The sequence below is a fragment of the Sinocyclocheilus anshuiensis genome, unplaced genomic scaffold, assembly GCF_001515605.1.
Source record: "Sinocyclocheilus anshuiensis isolate Anshui unplaced genomic scaffold, SAMN03320099.WGS_v1.1 scaffold449, whole genome shotgun sequence".
Lineage (NCBI taxonomy): Eukaryota > Metazoa > Chordata > Actinopteri > Cypriniformes > Cyprinidae > Sinocyclocheilus > Sinocyclocheilus anshuiensis.
In genome coordinates, this window is record NW_015537950.1 from 180,847 (window position 1) to 205,417 (window position 24,571).

Genomic DNA, 24,571 nt, shown 5'->3' on the forward strand with positions numbered 1-24,571 from the left:
TGGAGCAGTCATGGGGTCTGACGCGCAGAACGAGAGACTCCGCGAGCTCTTCCACGCCTGTGATGTGGATCACTCCGGACGCATCGAGAAATGGGAGTTCGTCAGAATATGCTCCGAGCTGCGCGTGCGACCCACCGAGACGGACGCGCTCTTCGCCAGACTTGACACCGACAAAGACGGCACGATCAATCTGGAGGAGTTCATGGACGGCTTTCAGGAGTCACACTTGTTGAAGGACGAGGAGATGAGCAGCGAACACACCGGGGAAAGTTTCTCTGCCGCCTGGGAGGATTTTAAATCCCGCCTGGGAGATCAGCTCAAATTCATCCCCAGGTAAAACCCCTGGCTGTCTTTGCAGTAGCTGTCAACTTAAACCCTGAAGGAACGCGTGAAGAAATTTGTACAGTGTTCCCATTAATATTTCATTTAAATGTAGGCCTATCTTTAACGTTCCTAATGGGAATTCTTTAATAGGATTCCAACATAACACAAAACTAGTTTTTTTTAATGATTGCATAGGCTATGACTTTTCATAATATTCCTGACTGTTATCCCATTGGGGCATTTAAGTTTAAAGGACCTTTTTAGGGGTTTAAAACTCACTAATTGCAGTTTTTATAGAGGCGGTCATTCTTAGTAATGACGTTTATCTATCTTACAGAAGGAATGAATAAGACATTTTTGCGGGATTCCCACTGGAACTTCTATTGTAATTTGGAATCAATCTTAAAATGTCGTGATGGAAAATTTCTTAAAGAAAGTTCTTAAGGTTTTATAGGAAATTTTCTTCTAACATGGCACAAAAACTTGGGAAACACACACACACACAATTGTAATATTTATAATTGTTAGTAATACAATCGCATCCAAAATAAAAGTTTTTATTTACATAATATACGTGTGTGTAGGCTACTGTGTATATTTATTATGGATATATAAATACATACACATACAGTATATATTTTGAAAATATTTACATGTCTATATTTATATTCATATAATTTATATTATATATAAATATATTTAATATATAAGCATAACATATTTTTCTTAAATATATACATGCATGGTTGTGCATTTAGATATACATAATAAATATACACAGTGCACACATTAATTAATTAATCGCGATTAATCATTTGACAGCACTAATATATATATATATATATATATATATATATATATATATATATATTCGTTCCTAATGGGAATTCTTTAATAGGATTCCAATATAACACAAGTTTTGTTTTTTGTTTTTTTACGATTACATATTACATATATATATATTTTTTTTATGATGACATATTTTCATAATATTCCTGACTATTATCCCATTAGGACATTTAAGTTTAAAGGACATTTTTAGGATTTAACCTAATTGCCTTGGGCTGTTATTATGAAAGCAGTAATTCTTATTAATGATGTTTATTATCTAACAAAAGGAATGAATAAGACATTTTTGTGGGATTCCCATTGGAATTTCTATTGCAATTTGGAATCAATCTTAAAATATCATAATGGAGAATTCCTTAAAGGAAGTTCTTACGTTTTTATAGGAAATTTTCATATAAAGACACAAACACACACACACACACAAATATTTTAACACACAAAGCGTCTCAGGTTACTTATGTAACCATGGTTCCCTGAGTAGGGAACGAGACACTGCGTCCTCTAGGGGTCGCTTGAAAGGGAATCCTAATTACATATAGGGTATTCATAAAATTCCATTTGACTATGATTTTGAGTTGGACAAAATATCTTTATCTAAGCTTGAATGTGTTGAAAAATGTTATTCATTAGCAATAAAATTATACACACACGCGCATTCACATACATACATGTAGTAAAATACTGTTTGTTAGTAATACAATTACACTATATATATATATATATATAAACAATTATTTATATTGATATATTTGTTTTTAAATATTATTAATATATTATTATTGTTGTTGTTGTTGTTGCTATTAAGAACATTTTCCATTACAAAGAACCTTCTGTGTAATAATAATAAAAAAATATATATATCTTTTTTTGTATTGTTTATTTTAAAAGTGTGTGATCAGGGAAGAATCTGTTCTGTGTTTGACAAATATTCTTTGGGTAGACTGAACTAAACTTATTGAACATATCTGCATATTGTAGGTTGAAAGGTCAGTATAGCTAAAAAGTCAAAATAAAAGAGTATCACATTTCAAAACGAAAGATTGCAGTATACAGTTACAGTATACCATATTGCAAAACGAAATATATCTGACCTAGTTTTGTTTATCAGCCTGTGCAAATATCCCATCAGGTACACTACCACCCATTTACCATAATCTACAGGTATCCAGAAACACGGTTTCAGAGATGCGTTAAATTGTTTCCCGAAATGCAAATAAATTGTCGAAAGAATCTTTGTTTTATTCAAATTTTCTTTTTTGAGAAGTTTTATTTGTTTCATATATATTGATGAGTGTTGATCTTCTTGATGATCATGTAATCATGAAATCTTCCGAAGGGTTTTAATTTCACAACTTTTAATAGTTTAGGTCATGAGATGTTTAGCTTTTGTTTGGTTGATAACGGTCCTCATTCAAATGAAGTTTGATGTATCTCACGACAGATCGGTGGAGTTGATTCTAGCCAGAGGCTTGACATGAGACACATCACCGTTGTGTGTCGACAGAACATTGATTAGTCGTGGGTTATCAATACCTCTCTTATTTCACTCATCTGCCATAGCATTTGATGACACAAGTGCTACTTCATAAAAGAGAACAGCAAAGTCATGAGGCTCAAACACATGCAGTTATTCACAACCTGGCACCATCTTTTTCAGGTCATGTAGGTGATTGAATAATGTCTGAAAAACACATGATTGTCCTTAAGCGGAACTCTGTTTTATTTAACTGTGTTTCTGTTCTAATCAGCATTCATTGATGTGTTTCAATGGCTTGGTGTTGTTTTTATGTGTGTAGGATTGACCAGATATCAACTCTATACCAGAACATCAGTTTGACGGAGCCCAGAATCGTCCCTCAGTATGAAAGAGTTCTTCTCAGTTTCATCAAAGAGATCCGAATACTGAACACAGAAATGGAACATCTGGCACTTGCTGTAAAGAGGTAAACAAACTCATGTATATACATACATAGATACTCGTGTGGCCACCAAGTTTTCTTCACTGTACTTTCCATACAGGAGTTTACTGGGTGGAGTTCAAATCTTCAGAGCTTCTTCAGAAATTCCTTGCAGAATCGTTGTATAATAACCTTTTTTTTTTGGTTCTTGAGTTGCTATATGGTAGTAACTGATTGTTGAATGTGGATTATGTAATCAGATTCCACAAATTAAATAATTGTAATCAGATTACATTACTACATTACATTCAAATACTCATAATCAGACTACAGTTACTTTTTTATTGATTGCATGATTACAAAATATTCACAAAAAAATGGCAGCAAATTAATAATTTATTGATCCTTCCTAATTCTTATTTTTATCTTATTAAATTTTCTTTTCTAAAAATCGCTTTGTTTCAGTTTTGTGGAATTGCACAGAGAGACTGGCCACTAGTCAGATGGCTATAATTAAGCTATTATTAAGCAGCATTAACAAATTAAATATTTAATATTTTAGTGCTTTATTTTGATTGGTTTTATTTTAAATGTATTATTATTTTTTTATGTATTTTTTTTATTTCATTAATTAGCGTTTCATCAAGTTTGAGAAACCCTGATGCAATATGATGTTTAATGCACTTGTTGTTAACAAAGAATGAAATAAATTCTCTTTTTCTTCATATTTTATATGAATATGGTGCAAGATTGTCCAATTCAATTCAATGTGAAAACATGTTAGATCAAAAGTAATATAAAGTAATCAAAAAATAGATTTTTGCAGCCGATACCGAGTACCGATTTCTTGTCATGGTGAATATAACATATGTAATAATGTTATATAAATAATCACAAAAATTATTCCTTATACAGTGAAGAATTTTAATATGCCTTTAGAATGGGGTTTATGCATAACATTATGTATATCAGGATACTTAATAAATAAGTATAAAACAAAATAATATAAGACAAAAATAAATACAAACAAAATGGAGCAGTCTGATGCAACCCACAAGGTTTATTTAAACATTATCCAATAGTAAACTGTGGCGAAACAAAATAAACATTTCAACTCCTAAAATTGAGAAGTCTGATGTAACTGATGTAACTATTCAAGTCTGAGCAGGACGAAATTAATAAAAAATTAAAAAAACATTTAAACTCCAAAAATAACTAATTGGAGTAGTTTGATACAACTCATTAGGTTTAATTTAACATTGTCCAATGTTAGCGAGAGGACAAAATAAATAGAAACATTTAAACGGCAACATGGAGAAGTCTGATGTAACTCGTAAGGTTTAATACTGTCTAATATAAGACTGAAGAGGGAAAAAAAATAGAAACATTTAAACTACCGAAAGAACAAAACGGAGTAGTTCGATCACGGTTATATCCACGGGCGCTGCGGATAATCTGCAGGTCGGGTAATAAATGCATTCTGATTATTTGAGGGTGGGTCGCGGGTGGATAAAATAAATAATAAATGATGCAAATATTAACTACATTTTTTAAATACATTTTTTCATCAGGCAGACGATTTCACTTGTGTGTGTGTTCGCCTGATCAGGAAGTTGCAGTGACAGAAACGGTGACATTCCAGATAAAGTTTGAAAGGAGTAAAGCCTGTGTTAATGCTATTAAGTAGGCTAATATAGCCAAAGAAGATATTTTGTTTTATAAATAAATGTTCATTTAAAAGCAGCCCACGATCAGCGTATTATATTACCGTTATCCCTTACGGCTCCGACAAGGTTTTGTTCCGTCCTCCACGCTGTGACAACTCACAAAAGCCTAACTTAAAGGGGTCATATGATGCAATTTCAAGTTTTCCTTTCTCTTTGGAATGTTACAAGATGTTCGTGAATAGATAAGGTCTGTAAAGTTGCAAAGACTAAAGTCTCAAACCCAAAGAGATATTCTTTACAGAAGTTAAGACTGGTCCACGCCCTCCTAAAACGCCTCGTTCAAACACGCCCCCACATGTCTACGTCACTGTGTGGGAAGATTTGCATAACGCCACCCAAATGTTCACGCAAAGAAAGAAGGAAACATATTTCATTACACCAAATACACCAAATAATGTTCTTTTTAGCAGCATCATATGACCCCTTTAACATATAGTTCTCCCAGAAATGAAATTCTGTCATATTATCATATTGTGCTCCAAACCTGTATGACTTTCTTTCTTTTGTGGAACATTTTTTTTTGTCCATACAATGGAAACCAGTAGTAACCAAAACTGTTTGGTTCTTCGAAAAATCTTCTTTTTTTTGTTCAATGGAAGAAAGAAGGTTTGGTTGGACTCATTCATGAAGAGAATTGTGTATTGCTGCATATGTGACGGCCAGTGTGTGTTCTGCTGGTGTTTGTTCAGAGCTCAGGATCAGACGGCTATACAGCTGAGTGAGATGGAGGAAGAGATGGATCACCGCATCCACACCGCAGAGAGAAACACACGTCTACAGGTCAAGAGAAAACATAAGATTTGTCTACGATTTTTAAAAATCACCGTCATCATTATTATTAAGCATTATTTATTTTATTTATTTATTTGCAAATTAGCTGATGAGCTAAAGAAAAAAAGCTTAATTCAAGATATATACTTTTGTTTTGCAATTTTTTTTTTCTTGTTTTAAGAATGTTTAGATTTTTTTTACTTGAAAACCACACTAAATTTACCATTTCTATGTCACAGTATCTCCGCCCACAGTGAAATCTCATTTCAGTTTCAGTTAAGACAGAAAATGTACCCAAATTTCCCACCTATGACCCATCATTAAGAGAAACTATTTGTACTGTAAATACTTTACCTCATAAACGTCTGTAACACTGCTTGATATTCTGTCATATACTGAGCATCTCGAGCTCATAAAATACATATAAATGCAATATGCAAAATGTTTATTTTATAGAACAGGTGCGGTATAGATCTTTGGGTTCTTTACCATGATAAGTCACATTGTTTATCACGTTTAATACTACTGTTTAATAGTACTACTTTTTTTGTGATCAAACACACAAGACATTTATAACAAAATGACTTAATATTATTCTGACAATTAATTGAGTAATCAAGTTAGATACAGTATGCTTAATCTTTATTATTCTTGCAAGAACATAAAACTTCTTAAAAAATAAATGGAACCTTTCTATGTATAATTTGTATTGCTTGATTATCTTTAAGGGGCTGTGCTGATATGAAATACCAGACATTTTAATGTTTTTTGCAGGCATCCCTCGATTTATATATATACTGTTTTCTTTTTCATTGTCACAATAATTAAGGATGAAAATGTTAATAGATTATATATTACTTCAGTGCTGGTATTTATATTGTTTCTCTGTTTATTGTGAGTTAGGAGTTGATATAGGCAGCTCTAAATGAATTAGCACAGGTGTGTTTTGCTGTGATCTGGGATCCAGCCAGATCATGTGAGTGTCTTGGATCACATTCAAGGCTTAATTTATCCATGACATCACATTTTAGTGTGTCACAATCTTCGACAGTCGTGCATTTGTTCTTGTTCCTTATCTGAGACCCATGTTCCACGACTTATCATGTTATGTAATGTGAAACGAACTGACTGTTTGTTTAACAGCACCTGTTCAAGTTCCTGTGAAAAGTAAAAAGCATTTCTATCCATTAGTGCACTGGCATTTCTAAACCTTTTGTCACCTTAATTGTCTTGATCTAATGTTTTAGAAAGCATCTATGTTTTAAACTTCTGTACAGAGCTTTTTAGGTATCTTATTTTAATATTTTATATAACAAAAACCTACATTATTTTGACTTGCTTGCAACCATGCAGTCATAATTTCAGCTAATCACAAGACATCTGGAATTTTTACATCATTATCATCATTTTTTTTTTCAGTTTTCACTCATGATGTTACCATTTTAGTCCTTTTTTATTTTATAAATGTTATAAAATGCAAAGATTTATCATTTTTAACACCAGCTTATGGATTCTATTCTTTTATAGGAGTCTAAAAAAGCCGAGGCGACTCTGAGCAGCATGAAACACCAGTACGAGTCTCAGATATGTGAACTACAACAGAAGATACAGACTCTGCAGATGGTGACTGACTCCTACTGATTCATAATAACAATGGGCTTATATAGATTTAATCAGTATTATTCAGCAGCAAATTACCCTCCTCCATCCCCAGCTCCTCCTTTCGCCACAGTCAGGACCTGGCTTTCTGATATTCCTCGTTGAATCAGAATCAGGGGGGGTAAACAGAACAGAACAAAGCCAAACCAAACTGTATGCTAAGTGTCAATCATTTTGACTATAGTGATCCTGACAGAAGTGGTTTAAATAGATAAGGTTTAAAAAAAACGAAATGAATATTCAGTAATATTTTCGCTTTGACTGTACTCACACTGTTGTAAGAGAACAAAACTTGAACTGACTGGAGCTGAATAACAACACTATTGTCTGCTGTAAAGCTGCATTCAAAACAATCATTCACACAGTTACTGAACTGAATTCGATCAACACTGAACTAAACCGAGCTGAATAATGACACTATTGTTTACTATAGTGCTTATTTATAGTTGAATTGAGTTTGTTTTATAATTGAGGAGCTCTGCAACACCGACACTGTTATTGAACTTAATTGAATCAACGCTGAGCAGACTTAAGCTACATAATAATGTTATTGTCTACTGCAGAGCTGCATTCAAATCTGTTTCATACAGTAACTGATGAACCATTGACACAGTTATTGAACTGAATTCAATCAACACTGAACTAAATCAAGCTGAATAATGATGCTATTGTCATCTGAAGAGCTGCTTAAAAACAAAATTGAATTAGTTTCAAAATTGATGAGCTCTGCAACATCGACAGTTATTGAACTTTATTGAATCAACATTAAACTGACTAAATAACAGCGCTATTGTCTTCTGTAGAGCTGCTTATAGCTGAATTTAACTTGTTTAATGATTGATGAACATTGGCACTGTTATTGAACTGAATTACCTATTATTGAATTAACATTGAACTGACTTGAGCTGAATAATTACACTATTGTCTTCTTTGGAGCTGATTTATAGTTAATTGATGAACTTGCAACATTGACACTTATTGAACTAAATTGAACACTGAACTAAATGAAGGTTGGATAATGACACAATTACTTTCTGTAAAGTCTTCTTTACAGCTAAAATCAAAGTTGTTTCATAAGTGATGAATTTTGAAATATTAACACTTTTATTTTCCTGCTTTGAAACAATTTGTATTGTATGAAGCGTTATTTTTTATTCGAATATTTTGTCATATATATTTTTTTTATTTACTTTTTTTTTAGATCGAAAACCAAAACAGGAGTATCAGCCTCAAAGAGGAAACTTCAGCACTGAAACGGCAGAACAACGAGTTATTACTGGTATGGCTCCTATTTGAATCTGAATAGATCATTAAAAATTGTGTATGATGTTATATAATGTGTTTTTGTTTTACATTCTTCTTTCAGCAAAACCAGAAGTTGAAACAGGAGCTTTTGGAGTCCCAAACTAATATTGCGTTCTTGCAGAGTGAGCTGGACTCTCTCAAGAGTGATCTCACAGACCAGAGCATCAACTTTGAACGGTATGTGTGCGTCACAGTTGACTTAGTTATTGATGAATATGTGATAAACCCTTTGGATTCGGATCTTCAGACCAGGAATTTTTAAGAAGCCCATCAAATATGTACTCTGAAGTCTCTTCTGACGGTCTCTTCTGACTCAGTCTGACACTCCCAGCTGGATGTGTAATGTCAATACCGTGTCAGTAATGAAAGAACGCAGACTCTCGTTCCCCTGCGTGATGGCTCTGAGCAGCTGTAAACCGGTTTTGTGAGTGTTTGCAGTGCTGACATCATCAGAGCAGGATATCCTGGTGTCACGCGTCACACTGCACAGGAATGTCTGGACCTTGTCACCTAGTAACTACAAAAAAGAGCATAGTTTACATGTATTATAATGAGTGTTACAGTGTAAAAACGTTGTCAGGAAACCCAACTATTTAATGACTGACTACATTAGGTGAAACCAACAAAAGCTATGTTTAACAGACAGATTCGAACAGTAGAAACCTGCTTAAGAAATCAACTGAAATTGGTAACACTTTAGTCTTGGAGTAAAATCCTGACTGTTAACTTGTTGCTTATTAGCATGCAAATTACTAGCATATTGGCTGTTTATTAGTACATATTAATGCTTTATTCTGCATGATCATATTTTAGGTCCGTTAATCCTATATGTTCAGGTTAATCCTAAATATGCTGATCTGTGTGTTTGTACAGAGATGAGGCTCTTATGAAGTGTTTCTCTGAGGAGAGAGGTAACCTGGAGAGACAGATCGAGGTGCTTCAGTGAGTTGAACACACACAGCACGTGAAACTACTGCTACCGTAGGAACTCTTCTTGCTAACACCAGATATTTAATTCAGAAAATTAATTCAGTATTTACACATATTAACAATTTTGATGCCAAGCATCTTTAAATACAATCAGTTCCAAATTATTTTTTTTTATTCTATCTCCATTCAAATTTATTTACACATCCAAAATCATTCAAAAATGAAAATTACCTCGTGATTTACTCACCCTCAAGCCATCCTAAGTGTATATGACTTTCTTCTTTCAGATGAATACAATCAGTTATACTAAAAAATGTCCTGGCTCTTCCAAGCCTTATAATAGCAATGAATGGGTGTTGAGATTTTGAAGCCCAAAAAAGTCCATCCATCCATCATAAAAAGTGCTCCACATGGCTCCGAGGGGTTAATAAAGGCCTTCTGAAGCGAAGCGAAGGGATGCGTTTGTGTAAGAAAAATATCCATATTTAAAACTTTATAAGCCATAATCTCTAGCTTCCACTAACTATCGAACACACGTTCACGCAACCCAATCTCATGAAAGTGCGTATAAATAGTATGCCAAGTAAAAACAAAAATTCTTTGATTGACTTTTTGATTGATTGGCAAAAATTGACTTTGGTGTGTATATGCTACACGATGGGTAGGTTTAGGGTTGTGGGGTAGATGCGTATCATATGCACGCGAAAACTGCGTATCATATGCACGGCAACAAATTTTGTATCATATGCATGTGAAAACTGCGTATTATATGCACGCCAAAAATGTGCATATCATATGCACGCCAAAGTAAATTTTTTGCGTATCAATACCACAAGTTTTTGTTTTTATTTGGCGTACTATTTATACGCATTTTCATGAGACCGGGCTCGTTCACGAGAGAGTGGTGTTCCAGCAGATGAGGTAGGACGTAGGCGTAGCTTTAGCTCCGGTGAGAAGTGAAGAATGTTTACCATGAATGGAAACACAGAGGAGAGAGCAAAACACTGGTCACGAATGAGAAGCACAAAACGAGGATTTGTAAAGAAAAGTGTCAGAGAATTTCGATATAAGCCAAGAGGAAACTGGTTTTCCTTTGCTGTAAACAAAACTTGGTTCCTGCGAGACTAGCATTTTCTTACCGGAGCTTATGCTACACCTACGTCATCCGCTGGAACGCCAATCTCTCGTGAACGCGTGTACGACAGCGCAAGCTAGAGATTATGGTTTATAAAGTTTTAAAATATGGATATTTCACTCACACAAATGCACTGCTTCATTTCAGAAAGCCTTTATTAACCCTCCGGATCCATGTGGAGCACTTTTTATGATGGATAGATGCACTTTTTTGGGCTTCAAAATCTTGACCCCCCATTCACTGCCATTAAAAGTTTGGAAGAGCCAGGACATTTTTTAATATAACTCCGATTGTATTCGTCTGAAAGAAGAAAGTCATATACACCTAGGATGGCTTGAGGGTGAGTAAATCATGGGATAATTTTCATTTTTGGGTGAACTATCCCTTTAAATGAGGTTTCACACTTGTTAACCCATCATCTTGTTCCACTTTCACACTGTACACACTTTACCCTGTGCTAATAATAATCATGTTCATGGGTAGTCATGGTTCAAGATTGCACAATGCAAATCTGTTATTGAAACGGCTGTTTGAATAACATATGCATGCCACATACATTTACTCTCATTGTCTTGCATCTTTGTAAAGCATACTAAAAAACAAAGACAAATCAGAAAAGAGTATTTGATTATGTTAGTGTTTTGCTCTTCTACAACTTCTCTTCTTGTTCAAATGCTCAGGGCTGTGTTTCCCAAACCCTTAAGTAGACTGTAGAAATGTTTGACACCAGTGCTCTCTACAATACAATCTCAGTTAATTTACTCCTATAGCCCAGTTTTTGTCTGATCTTTGTAATCTCCGCTAATTAAATGAATAAAGCTCCAAGTTTGGGTTGAATGAAACGATGAAACATTTTCAGAACATAGTTTTTAGAACTATTACAAGAAAAGAAATCCAAGGCACTTCTTGCAGTCCAAAAAAGTTAAAAAGCCTTTTTTCACATTATGGCCATCTCAACAGAAACACAACAAAATGAATAAAACTCTGCACACTGATGCATTTTGACCTTCAGCCTTCCTCAGAGCGTGTCAGGTATAAAATGAATGACAGGTGTAGGTATAATTAATATGTGACATTGGGAGAAACCAAAAAAGCCATTAAAGGGGGACATATAGCCTTGTTAGCCATTACGCAGTATAAAGGAGATAAAGAGAGAGATAGAGAAAATAATAATAATAATAAATGAATAATTATAATAATAATAATAATAAAAGAAAAAAAACAATAATAAAGATTTTGAAGTGTTTTAAAATTACTAAAATACATTGAATATTTGATCATTAATGTTGCAACATTAACATTATTATAATCATTTTTTAAAGTTTTTTAATGTATTTTTGATATTTTTTAAATACCATATATATATATATATGGCCCCACTTTATATTAAGTGGCCTTAACTACTATGTACTTACATCAAAAATTAAGTACAATGTACTTATTGTGTTCATATTGCATATTGCAAAACACTTTTGCTGCTATTAAGGTGGGATATGGGTAAGGTTAGGGACAGGTTTGGTGGTATGGGTAGGTTTAAGGGTGGGTTAATGTATAAGGGGTGGGTCAACAAGTGTAATTATAAATGCAGTCACAGAAATTAATTACAGATGTAATTACATGCAGGTATTTTTTTTAAATATAAGTACAATGTAAAAACATGTACACAATAAGTGCATTGTACCAAAATTATTAATTTAAATGTAAGTACATAGTTGTTAAAGCCACTTAATATAAAGTGGGTCCATATATATATATATATATATATATATGCTGAACACCATTAACCTACTTATGAAACTAGTCATTTCAAAGAGTGATAATGGTATAAAATTGTGCGGTTTTCAAGAGATTAACACAATGTTAATAGATGCCTTGTGCTCCTCTCTGCTAAAAGTTAATATACTGGTCTTGCACAGATGCTTATTACCTACCAGACTAATGACAGTTTCACTCCTTCTGTATCTGAAAGATCTTTTAAATAGTAATATGTAGCCAATTAATCACAGCTTCATATAAGTGTGAAAAACCTTGCAAACACTGTCCATTTGAAGAGACACACAGAGTATCCATCCATCCATCTGTCCAGTTTGTAGGAGTCTTGACTTTCTAAAGGCGCTGACTGTACCAGAGTAAAATGAATTCTTTATAGAAGTCCAACATGTTTAATTTTGTTTTTTTGCTTTATAGTTGTCAGATTTTGTTGCAACATTATATTTCTGCTGTTCGTCTTGTCCAGGGCAGCAAACAGAAAGCTCCATGACAGTAATGACAGTCTGCGTGCGGCGCTGGAGAGCAGTCAGAGCAAGAGTAAGACTCAGGTAAGAGCCTCTTGTGTCCAGAGCCTTTCTTTACTCTAGATGCTGTTGTAAAATGGATTAAGCTGTTTGAGAGCGATGTTTGCTGATCAGGCTTATACTTTGATGGCTGTGTGTGCTTTTTAAGAGGTGTGGATTAGGGTTCTAGTTTACTGTATTTCTGCATATCCATTAGGACAGACGTGATCTTTTTGTCTTACAGCGGGTTAGTGGGATCTCACCTGCAGTTTACATGAGCACCAGAAAGAATGTCTGTTCCTCTTATTTTGATCGGTAAGATATAAAGTTAAGCTCTGCATGTACTGATATTGATCACACTTTCTAAACTCTTAACATTAGTAATTAAACCACTGCGTTAATTCAGTCCACATATATAGACTCCATTTAAAATATTTACTGATGCACCAATACTAAAATTTTGGCTAATAAAACAAGCTAAAAAAAAATAGTTTTCATGTTATGTAATAAATGTATATTTAAAAAAAAAAATTTTTTTTGTCATTTTGTTGTGTTTTTGTCATTATTACTATTTTATTTAATATGTTTATAGTGTTTTTTTAGTTTCAGTTATTTTATACTAAACGAAAATGGGAAATCAGGGTTAACACTGACTGATGCAATAAATAAAAAATAAATCTCACACATCGTGTGATAATCAATATGGTATAACCAATATATTGTATTTAATGCAGAAGTTTGAAATATAGAAAATCAATTGATAGAATGTTTGCCATTCTAAATTGACAGTGATGAGGTCATTGTAATATCTGCATACTGAATTATGATTGGTTTCTTCTTTCTTACATCTAAGTAGCCATATAACATCCTTTACATGGCAAAGAAAGTGTCACATTGATTCTGACAGAAAACCAACTCTGATGCGGGTTTTCAATTACATAGAACTAAATTCTAAAATGAATGCACAACTATTTCCTTCTAGTTTCTAGTAGCTGTGTTGTTGACACACTGAATACTTCCCCAGGTACTGTAACACATGTGTGGACGAGGACTTTGATCAGTTTGGGCTGATGGAGGGTCTGCGCAGACCGAGCTGTGATTCTCTGGCTCTGGCCCTGTGCGACCCCATGCGCAGACGCAGCTGTGAGGAAGACAGTCTTCCCGACAGCTGTGTGGACAGCGGCATGTCTACCCTGCGCTCGAATAACGGCTACGATTACGAGCATGAGAGAACGTCCTGTCTGCAAGCAGAGGACAGCAACACCACTGTGTCTGGAGACACTTCGGATACAGAGGTATGTTTTTAAGACACTTAATAGCAATGATAGTTGCAATTAAATGAAAATATATTATAACTTTAAATTTAGATTAAATGCAATTAGCTGAACTTTCTTAAGTACATATTTATATGTGATTTATTAATTCTATTGTCTGCTGAAATATGGTTAAAGTGTACTGCTGAATGTACTGACAAGCATTTATGTTACTAAAATATACTTTAATGTCATTTCTATTGAAACATGTATGTCTTTACATAGTATTGCATACTTGTATTTATTTGTAATTACAGATTTGTAATGATGAAGATGCAATTTAGTAAATTTAAAATATATTAAAAAAGGAAATATCAAATACTACAGTTAAAATGATAATCAAGTACTGTACATGTGCGTGTTAGTCAACATATCAAAATAAAATAATATAATGAGTGCTTCCTTTAAGCACAACAAAAGATAATTTAAAAATAATTATTTAAAATCTTTTTTTAAGTAAAACTTAAACTTTCACATTATTAAAATGTCCACTTAAGTGTGTTCAGAAACATAGTCATAAAAGTATGCTCTCTAAGTACACATTTATTTTATTATATTAATATTATTATCTGCAAGTAGTTTTTAAAAATTACTATACTTTTAAGATTTTAAATACACTACAAGTTTACATTAAATACAATTAAGCACTTCTTTTGCACAAGGACTGAGTGTCTTGAATGTCTTAGTGAAGAAAAATAAAAGTAGTGTTCTACACATTCCAAATTCATCCCTAATAAGCAATTTAAAAATTTGGTCTGATTAATTAATTCATTGTTCTATTCATGGAATGAGCAGAAGTCTCACACACAGTAGATCTTCATTAGCAACAGTCAGAGACTTTCTTCAGGTAATTGTTCTGTACGACTGTGATTATTTGCTAACTTTTTTACATCAAGAATAAAACCTCTTGAGAGAAAAAAAGCAAATATGAACAGATAGTGAATAATTCAAAGGCATCTCTATGTATGCTTAACTTGCTGTCATTTCAGTATCAGTGAGAATGGCTCAGACTCCTGGTTTAAAATAAGCTGTGTGTGCTCACAGGTTCTGGAAGTACGAGAAGAGGCTGTGATTGGGTCAGACAACGAATCCATTCTGAGCCGGACTCCATCACAACCTGCTCAGAAAAGCGATTTTACTGCATCAGGCAAGAAATGTCTCTCTGCCATCTTCACAGAGGTACTGGATTCACCTGCCAGAAGTATCATAAAAGCTTAAAATTGACCCAAGGCATTCTAAATCTTGAACTCAAACAAATCTCAGTTCTGAAGCCCAAATGTGTGTGTATGTGTGCAGAGAGAGCAGGATGTGTTGGCAGTGACTCAGCCTCCATCGGAGAAAGCTTACAGGATTGTGCTGGCGGGAGACGCTGCGGTGGGAAAGTCTAGCTTCCTCCTTCGCCTCTGTAAGAACGAGTTCAAAGGCAACACTAGCGCCACACTGGGTAAGACTTTTCTAACACTTTACCACACTTGAACCGTCTTGAATATAATCTCAAACTCTCACAAAGTTTGTGAAATCATTTGTGTCTGTTTTCTTGCAGGGGTTGATTTCCAGATGAAAACCTTGGTGGTGGATGGTGTTCCAACAGTGCTGCAGTTATGGGACACAGCTGGACAGGAGAGGTAAGATCCCAGAGGCCAAATTCAAAATGAAACACAGAACTAAATCATATTTATTATCCATGGTATGAACTTAAAAGGCTGTGACACACCAAACAGACATCAAAGAACACGCGTCAGTGAAACTGACTGTGTCGTTGCCTTGCGTTGACTGTGTCTGGGCCAAAACGTTGTGCTTGAACACAGCAAAAATTACAGCAACTAGCAACTACTTCTGTCAGGACCACTATCGACAAAGATGATTGACAATTAGCATACAGTTTGGATTGGCGGTATGGTTCTGTTCTGGGCAAGAACTCCCTGCGCATCCATGCAGCCTAGCATGCATAAGAGCAGGGAGAGCAGCGATAACCCCCCCAGGGTAAACAGAACAGAACCAACATAAATGTATTGCAGATATCGTTAAAGTTCAATAATGTTATGTACACATTTTAGAATTAGTCTGATTCAAAGGAGAATCAGAAGGCTGAATCCTGACTGACAGAGGAGGAGCTGGGGATGGAGGAGGGTAATTAGCTATTGAGCAATGCGAAAACTGCTGATAATACTGAGGGACCTTATATATGAATGCTTAGATAGGTGTCGTATTCCCATAGGTTGATGGGGATCAGCTGAAAGTCAGCTGATGTGAGCTTGACTAACGTGACCTGCCAGAACTAACGCTACGCTAGATATTCTGTGCCTGCATGAAAGGAAATAACTCTCCAGACCAGCAGGTGGCAGAAGTCTGTATTCATCATTCAAAAAGGGAAACCGAAACTAACCGTTATTTTCTCTTTTTTGGACCATCCTCTGTAAACCCTAAAGAATGGTTAATTGTGTGTGAAAATCCCAGTAGATCAGCAGTTTCTGAAATACTCAGACCAGCCCGTCTGGTACCAACAATCATTCCACGTTCAAAGTCACTTAAAGGGCACCTATTATGCCCGTTTTTACAAGATGAAATATAAGTCTCAAGTGCCCCCATAATGTCTCTGTGAAGTTTCAGCTCAAAACACCCCACAGATCATTTATTAAATAATTTTGAAAATGCCTATTTTGAGTGGAAGCAGAAACAGGCTGTTTTTGTCTCTTTAAATGCAAATGAGCTGCTGCTCCCCGCCCCCTTTTCTGGAATAGAGCTGTGCCTTTACAGCTCGTACCTCTGATACTCTGCTAAAAAAACATCTGTTTGGTTTTGATTGTCATGTCTCTTAAAGCCACATCAGTTTAAACTTCTGATATAGGGTTTTCTGAGCACACACATACACACACACAGAAGAAGTGTGAGTACTAAACTAAGCTCTCTTTCATGTCTAATTGTGCTTAAACTGTCAAATACACAGAAGTTTATGTTAAAAACGCACATAAGTTACAAAAACACAGTCGGTTATGCCTGTGAAGGTAAACAGCTGGGAAAGAAATCGCTTGTTTATATTAGATCTGTGTATTAAGTGACAGCAGTGTAATATACAGTACCTATACTGCTGTCTAAGCTGTTAATATGAGTCAAACAAAAAATTAAAACTGAAAATCACTCACTGCTCTTGAATTAATAATTTATGTAGCTCTAATAAGAATACATTTCTTATTTGAATGCTGCTTTTAAATGCTCTAGCGTGAAGATAAACATGGTGGATTGTGTGCGGCTCACTGAGGGCGGGGTCTCTGCTAATACAGCAGTGTCCATCAACAGTCGTGGGTGGGGCTTGTAAAATGTCACATTTTACAGATTCTGCCAACGGCTCTTTCTGAGACACTGCTTATGATTTATGGGGATTAAAAGAAAGGAACGGGTGGATTTTTATCATTATAGGGTGGTTGTGTACATACTGCTAACACACATTTATGTTCAAACAACATGTAAAAGTTAATTTTGCATAATAGGTGCCCTTTAAATCTTCTTTCTTCCCCATTCTGATGCTCTATTTGACCAATTGACTTGAACCATGGCTGCATACCGAAATCCATTGAGTTTCTGCTATGATTGGCTGATTAGATATTTGCCTTTACATGCAGTTGAACAGGTGTATCTAATAAAGTGGTTGATGAGTGTGTTTAATGATAACAAACCCCCTGAAGTTCCATCATGAACCTCTAGGGGCACAGTTGTACAGTTGACAAAATGTTGACAAAACAGTGACAAAATGTCTTTGTGCTTTTAAACAGTGTCTTAAAATAATGTTCTGAACCGGTACTGCCACCTTGTAAAGTGCAAAAAAACCCTCAAGGTGCATGTGCAAGCTGAGCATATGAATTAATGAATTCACATCACATGCACTTTATGAATACCCTTGTGTGTGCGTAAAAACAAAAGTGTATTCTGGTCTAAAGGTTGATTGCGCGGGTGTCTCTTTTATAGGTTTCGGAGCATTGCTAAGTCTTACTTCAGGAGGGCCGATGGAGTTCTCCTACTCTATGACGTCACGTGTGAGAAGAGCTTTCTGAATGTGCGTGAATGGGTCGATATCATTGAGGTATTTCCTACACAAAAACAGTCATAATTCAGTTATGCAGACTTGACCATTATCTAATCTCTCTAGGAATTAAATGGGCCATTTGTACCTGGTGCTACTATACCCTTAAGACTGTCGCTCAGCTGGACAGGCCTAGTTGCTGAACAGTCTTACAGTTTTTCTCAATTGCTAACACACTATAACTGATTCGTTTGGCACAATTTTCCAAACCATTCATACAGTTCCTGAAACAAAGACACGTTTCTCAAAACTTTTAACACATTTCACCTGTTTTCACACACGCTCCAATTTGCTCAGTGTTTTCAGCTAAACTCTACACAAGAACGGCATCATTTTGCACAGGTTTAACCATGTTCTCCTTTAAAAAACACAAACTCACAATATAACTACCTCAAGAATCACAAAATTAACACAAATAGCACACATTTATCCATGTGTGAACATTAAGTAGCAAAACTGATGACACACCAGTCAGAATCTCAGGATGATATAAAAAGGAGCACAGGTGATTATGTGATTTGGAAAATGAATCCTACTAGTGGGTGACAAAGAGGAAGAGGAGGGGAAAAGAAAACTGAAGGGGACGGGGTCAAAGGACATTTATTCCTGATGAAATACACAGCACTGTAGTTGATCATGTTCTTGTGCATGAGGACTGCTGTGCTGGCCTACAGGCTCATCTACAGGCTTTCAATACTACTTACAGATCAAATATAATGACAGAACAGTAGCAGTACTTCAGATGAGAGAACTTTTACTTTTTATATATATGTATAGTAAATACTGAAGAACAAGCTGTATACCCTCAAACTCATAACTGCTGAACTGATTTGTAGCCAACAACAGTACTTCTTACATGTACTGTATTTTTCAAGAACTAAGAGATGACTCTATATTCTGTTGTGTTCATGTGCAATTCTTTGGTATTTGACCTTTTCCTTTCTAGTGCTTTTCATCTACTGTACTGTAAGATCTCTTTACAGCAGTGTAATGAAAATAATATTTTCTTACTGTAAAGCTTATTGTTGAATTTCACTGTATCTGCTATATTTACTGTAACATGTATCTGCTCTAATTATGTTGCATACTGTAATATACATTGAGCTGTAAAATGATACCTGATTGCCAAAAGAAGGTTTTTGCAACAGTGTTATGAATTGATCTCATTAGTGTGTAAGACTATGTTGTTGTGTGTGTGTTTCTGAGGGCTTGTGTGTCATGTCTGAGGGCAAAGTTTTTTTTTTTCAGCAAGATTGAATAGTTTTGAGTGGAGAGCTTCATTTTGACCTGAAAATAGGAAGTATGGGGAATTGGGTGAGAAGTTATGGATTTGTGTTTAGAGTTTCGAGAAAAGGAGTCACAATCTCAAGAAGTGTGTCTTAAGCGATTGGGGAAAACTGTAAGATAATGTGTTCAAGTGATTTCTGATTAAAGTGTATTTAGCTTTGTTTTCATAAATGATCTAGGTGAAGTGGAGAGGAATCTTGTAAACATGTCTACATAAATTTATTTTGATGTGAGAAGCAGTCTCCCACATTGCGTGGATTCACGCCTGGGGGAAACTCTGACATTTGTGCAGCTGCACAAACCTATGGCAAATCAGCCTGTCAAATGAGCAGAGCCGACTGCCTGTAAAAGTGGAAGCTGAATACCATTTTATCAGAACTCCTTTAGCAAGAAAATCTTCTCCTCACTAGACTCTGAAGAAGAAAATAAGCCTTCCTGATAGTCGCAGAAGACCCCCAATAGAGAAATGGGGTGACCCCTGCTGCATAGCCACCCGACTGACGCCAGACCTGGTCTGAACACCAAGCTCATACACCAAGCTGTATGTGTCCTCACCAATGACGATTGGGACCTCGTCGTGAAGTGGTCAGCTCCAGATAAGCCCGCCCATAGCCAACTTGAGGAACAGTTTCTGTAGCCAGGTTGCCACCAGATAGCCCCCGTCAGAGACCTGCCCCATTCTTTCCTAGAAATTCACAATTAACTTTCTTTTCCATCTCCGCTTCCCTCATTTCCATGATGGCTCTGAACATAAGGGGTATGAGACGCCTCTCCCCTCAAAGAGGCATCTTTGCATTCCTCACCCCCGGGATGGATGCTGACAAGACAGCCTTCCTCAACTCCCCAGTATTCCTCACAGGTTGCAAGCCATGCGCCGCTTCCTGTCATATCGGTCTAGCTCGGCTGCTGCTTCAAATCCCCAGAGGGCCTCATTAACTCAGCAGCCTGCCAAGCCAACATCAGTGACTGCTCAGGTTCGACCTAAAGCAGAGCCTGAGTTCAGACAGTGTTTCTGAAGCATCAAGCGTTACCACTTTCCATGAGCACCAGGGTTCCCGTCTAAGATAACGTTGGACCCTGAGTCACAGCCGAAGCACTCCTGATGCATAAGGGTTAAAGAAGGGAAGGTCGTGTCCCGCAGCGGCAAGACCTCCTTCCAAGAAAGCTTGTATATACTTCCCAACTCCCAGTCCAGATCTGGTGTTGGAGTGTTGTGTTATTGCCAATGCTAGTTTCACCACATTAGAATCAGAATCAGAAATCAGAAAGAGCTTTATTGCCAAGTATGTTTGCACATACAAGGAATTTGTTATAGTGTCACAAGCTTCCAGTACACGGAGACAACAACAACACACAGATAATAAAAATGAGATGTGAATAAAATACACATGCATAAATATAAACCACAAAAAAAGAATAAATTGTATGTACAGGTGTGCTATAGATGGTGTAGGAATAGAATAAAATAAAATAAGTTGTAGGGATGTACTAGGGTTTAGGGTGATAATGCTCGGCAACGGCGTTCTGAATCCGCGCTTCCTGAGCTTCACAAAAGAAAGTGCTGAAGCGCTTGATCAGTGCAGCAGCTCCGCCGACTACAACATTCAGCAAAACGTCCGAATAAACGAAATCCGGTAGAAGATTGTGTGGTGTGTTCTGACGCATCCCTGGTAAAACTGATCGTGTTTGAGAAACAAAAAACAGGAAAAACTAACAAAAACAGTACAAACACTGGAGAGCCAAACACTGAGGCTGCCGTCTGCGGCGCCATCGCATGGAGAGCCATCGCATTCTGATCTGAGTGCCCTATTGGAGTGAAAACCCACTCCACTAGGGGGATGGCCTCCTCCTGGGCTCAGTCCAGCAGAGTTTCCATTGGGGATATTTGCAAAGCAGCTGGCTGGTCGTCATCGCTGTTATACCTTTGCTAGGTTTTATAACCTCAACGTCCCTGTCCTTCAGGCATGGATCTCATCCACTTAATTGTCTTGCTTCCCTAGTAAGTGGTCTAGACTGTTTTGAATGAGTGCTCCGACTGGTGGCCTGAGTCTCACTAGTTAGCCTATGTTTCTTAGGGCCCTCATGGTGGTGCCCTTGGGCTGGGCTCCGTTCTGCGCTTATTGCATGGCGCTATGGTATATCATTCCCCAAGCATGATTACACGCAACATGAGAGACCGTTTCGACAGGGAATGCTGCAGTTACTGACGTAACCTTGGTTCCTTGAGATAACGGGCGAGGATTGGGTGACATGCAGTGCTATACAGCTGCACGCAAGCTGACGCTTCTCAGTCGAAAGATTCTGACGAAATGGCATTCAGCGCCAACTTACATAGGAAGTCGGCTCTGCACATTTTGTCAGGCTGAAATGCCATAGGTTTGTGCAGCTGCACAAACGTTAACAAATCAGGCTTCAGTATTCGGAGGAAAACAGTTTTCCCCAAGAGTGAGTCCTCATTCCCATTATCTCAGGGAACCAGGTTTATGTTAGTAACCAGAGAGTTTTCCATGATATGCCATATTAAAGGTGCTGTATGTAATTTTTTGACTGTACAAAAGCATAAAACACTATGCTTGCAGATATTTAGGAAACATGCTAAGTTTACATACTTGTATTCTAACTTGAAATGTGTGTTCCGTGCCAGAATGCCTGTTTTTGTTTTGGTCTGTGTGACCCCACCCACTGCTAATTTACCAAATATTATTTCAACACCCCGGGTTTCCAGTTGCTGGAAAACACAGCATTTTGCAGCCATGGAAGCAAGCAAATGAGCTGGATCAGAGATCGCTGATTCTACCTGACCTAAATGCCTTGGCATCCATCTAAAAAACTCCATGACCAGAGGAATGTTAAAACGCAGATAAATCAACTCACCAACTAACAGTGTAATTGTTAATCGTGCTTGTTCCTGTTGCTTGTCCTCAATCTGGCAACCTGTGTGAGCGAGGATGAGAAACAACTCTTTCCAATATTTTGAATTTGGACTGCAATACTCATTTCAACCACTAGCTGTCAATATTACATACTGCACCTTTATAGAAACACTACAATGGGAAAAGATGCTGATATGTAGGATGTTGCTGGTTCAGTTTGAATAGATACTGATTGAGATTCTTTTCTGGTACAGGATGTGTCCCAGGATGACATTCCCATCATGCTTGTGGGGAACAAGACAGATCTGAGGAAGGAAGCTCTTCTGGATGGAGTAACTTGTATTCCAACCAGCTACGGAGAAAAACTGGCCATGGTTAGTGCCCAGGCATTATTCACTTTTATTTACTGTTGCTTTCTGTTTGTTTGGTTGATTTTTTGTTTGTTTGTTTGTTTTTTGGTGGGATTATTTACCAAGAATGTTTAATTTACAATATATAATTATAATTATATATATAATATATAATCATAATTTACTCACCCTCATGCAAACTGCAGTTTTCCATGAACAAAGACTGAAGTATTGAAGCTTCAAAAAGGCTCTAGAAGACCATTTGAATTGAACCTTCAGTTATCCAAAACATTGCCACCTGCACATGAAAGAACATGACCTCATACAGTCTTGGTTAGTTAGAGAGTGAGTTTTTTGTTAGTATAAGGGCTAAACTGTGGCTGCTGTCTGTGTTCAGACATACAGTGCCTTATTCTGTGAGACGAGTGCAAAGGATGGATCCAACATCATTGAGGCTGTTCTTCATTTAGCCCGGTAAGCTCTGCTCCCGGTTCAAAAAGAAAACACATTCTGTTTTAAATCTGGTTTACATGTTAATCAACATCTGATTTGCAAAAATAATACCGAAATAGACCAAATAGACTGAGAAGATTTTTGCAAAAAATTCACAATGTGATCAAAACACCAAGTATAAAATAAATAAATAAATATTTTTCCCAAAAAACTTTTTAAATTAAATTAAATTTTATTTGAAACTATGATTTTTTTTTTTGTTTTGTTTTTATTTTCATGACAGTAATTTAATTTTACTGAATTAAAAAAAAATGTGTAAAGCAGTGATGCAATTCATATAATAAAATACAAGCAAAATATCAAAATATTACTTTGGACACATATTCTTGATAGCAGGTTTCGTGAGATTCACCGATAAAGAGCTTTCAGATGGACTGACTGTACAGCATCGTTTGTAATATTAAGATCAAGCACAAGAGGGCAGCAGTTTTATTGAGTTTCATAATGCCATGATGAAGACTTGTGAAGTGAATACAAACATGTTCCTCTGACTGTCATGCCTTATTATGGTATGTTATGCGGCAAGTTTCCGCCTTCAGTTCACATGCGAAAACTTGGCATTTACCTTGGGCTGTTCAATTAAAATAATGTTTAAAATAATTTTATTTTCATAATCTTTGGAAGCCAAAATTGGAATTGAAAATAAAATGTGATTAATTGCCCAGCCCTACTGTTACCAAATTCCCAGCATTATACTTACATATTAGCCTAATATAACACTGTGAATACTGGTGAAGGTGTTACATGTTGAATGTTTTGTCTGTCCTGCACTTCAGAGAGGTGACGAAGCACTCTGATGAGTACAAGGAGCCCGTATCAGTGGCCAAACTGTCTGGAAATCACAGCAAAAAGACGTCCAACCCTAACTGCTGCATGGGCTGATGCGTGTTGACCTCACATGACCACGCAAGACTTAACACACAGCCAATCAAATATTAACCATTCATCTATTTAGATGGGAAATACCATTTAGCGATTATCTGAGTTGTTCATTTGACTGTGCTAAGTGTCCTCAGGACTGTCTCTGATTTTGTATTTTTAAATGACGAGTTGAAGCAGATCACTGTGTGTCATGCGTTGCCTTTAGCAGCCCTCAATTTCACAGCTTCTGTATTACAGCCGATTATTTGTAGCATATGGAGTGAACAGACACTCTGGCTTACAGAGTTCTGTATGCTGCATTTTGCCTTTATTTATTACATTAAATCTTCCTTTAGCTTAGTGAAAAAGGAATAATAGTTCTGTAATGTGTTACAGGATCATTGAAATATGTGTGTGTGTGTGTG

At 36.2% G+C, this 24,571-nt stretch overlaps 1 protein-coding gene across 1 annotated transcript; it reads left to right on the plus strand.

Moving 5' to 3' along the window:
- Nucleotides 1–24,569, plus strand: rasef (RAS and EF-hand domain containing). The gene is made up of 17 exons (XM_016455207.1): nt 1–333; nt 2,970–3,116; nt 5,488–5,578; nt 7,097–7,192; nt 8,430–8,507; nt 8,595–8,710; nt 9,407–9,475; nt 12,835–12,916; nt 13,116–13,186; nt 13,896–14,166; nt 15,229–15,363; nt 15,481–15,628; nt 15,728–15,809; nt 18,148–18,262; nt 22,677–22,796; nt 23,170–23,246; nt 24,062–24,569. Exons 1-17 carry the CDS (start codon nt 11–13, stop codon nt 24,165–24,167), a joined length of 2,127 nt encoding a protein of 708 aa, XP_016310693.1. The 5' UTR covers nt 1–10; the 3' UTR covers nt 24,168–24,569.
- Nucleotides 24,570–24,571: the final 2 nt, after the last annotated feature.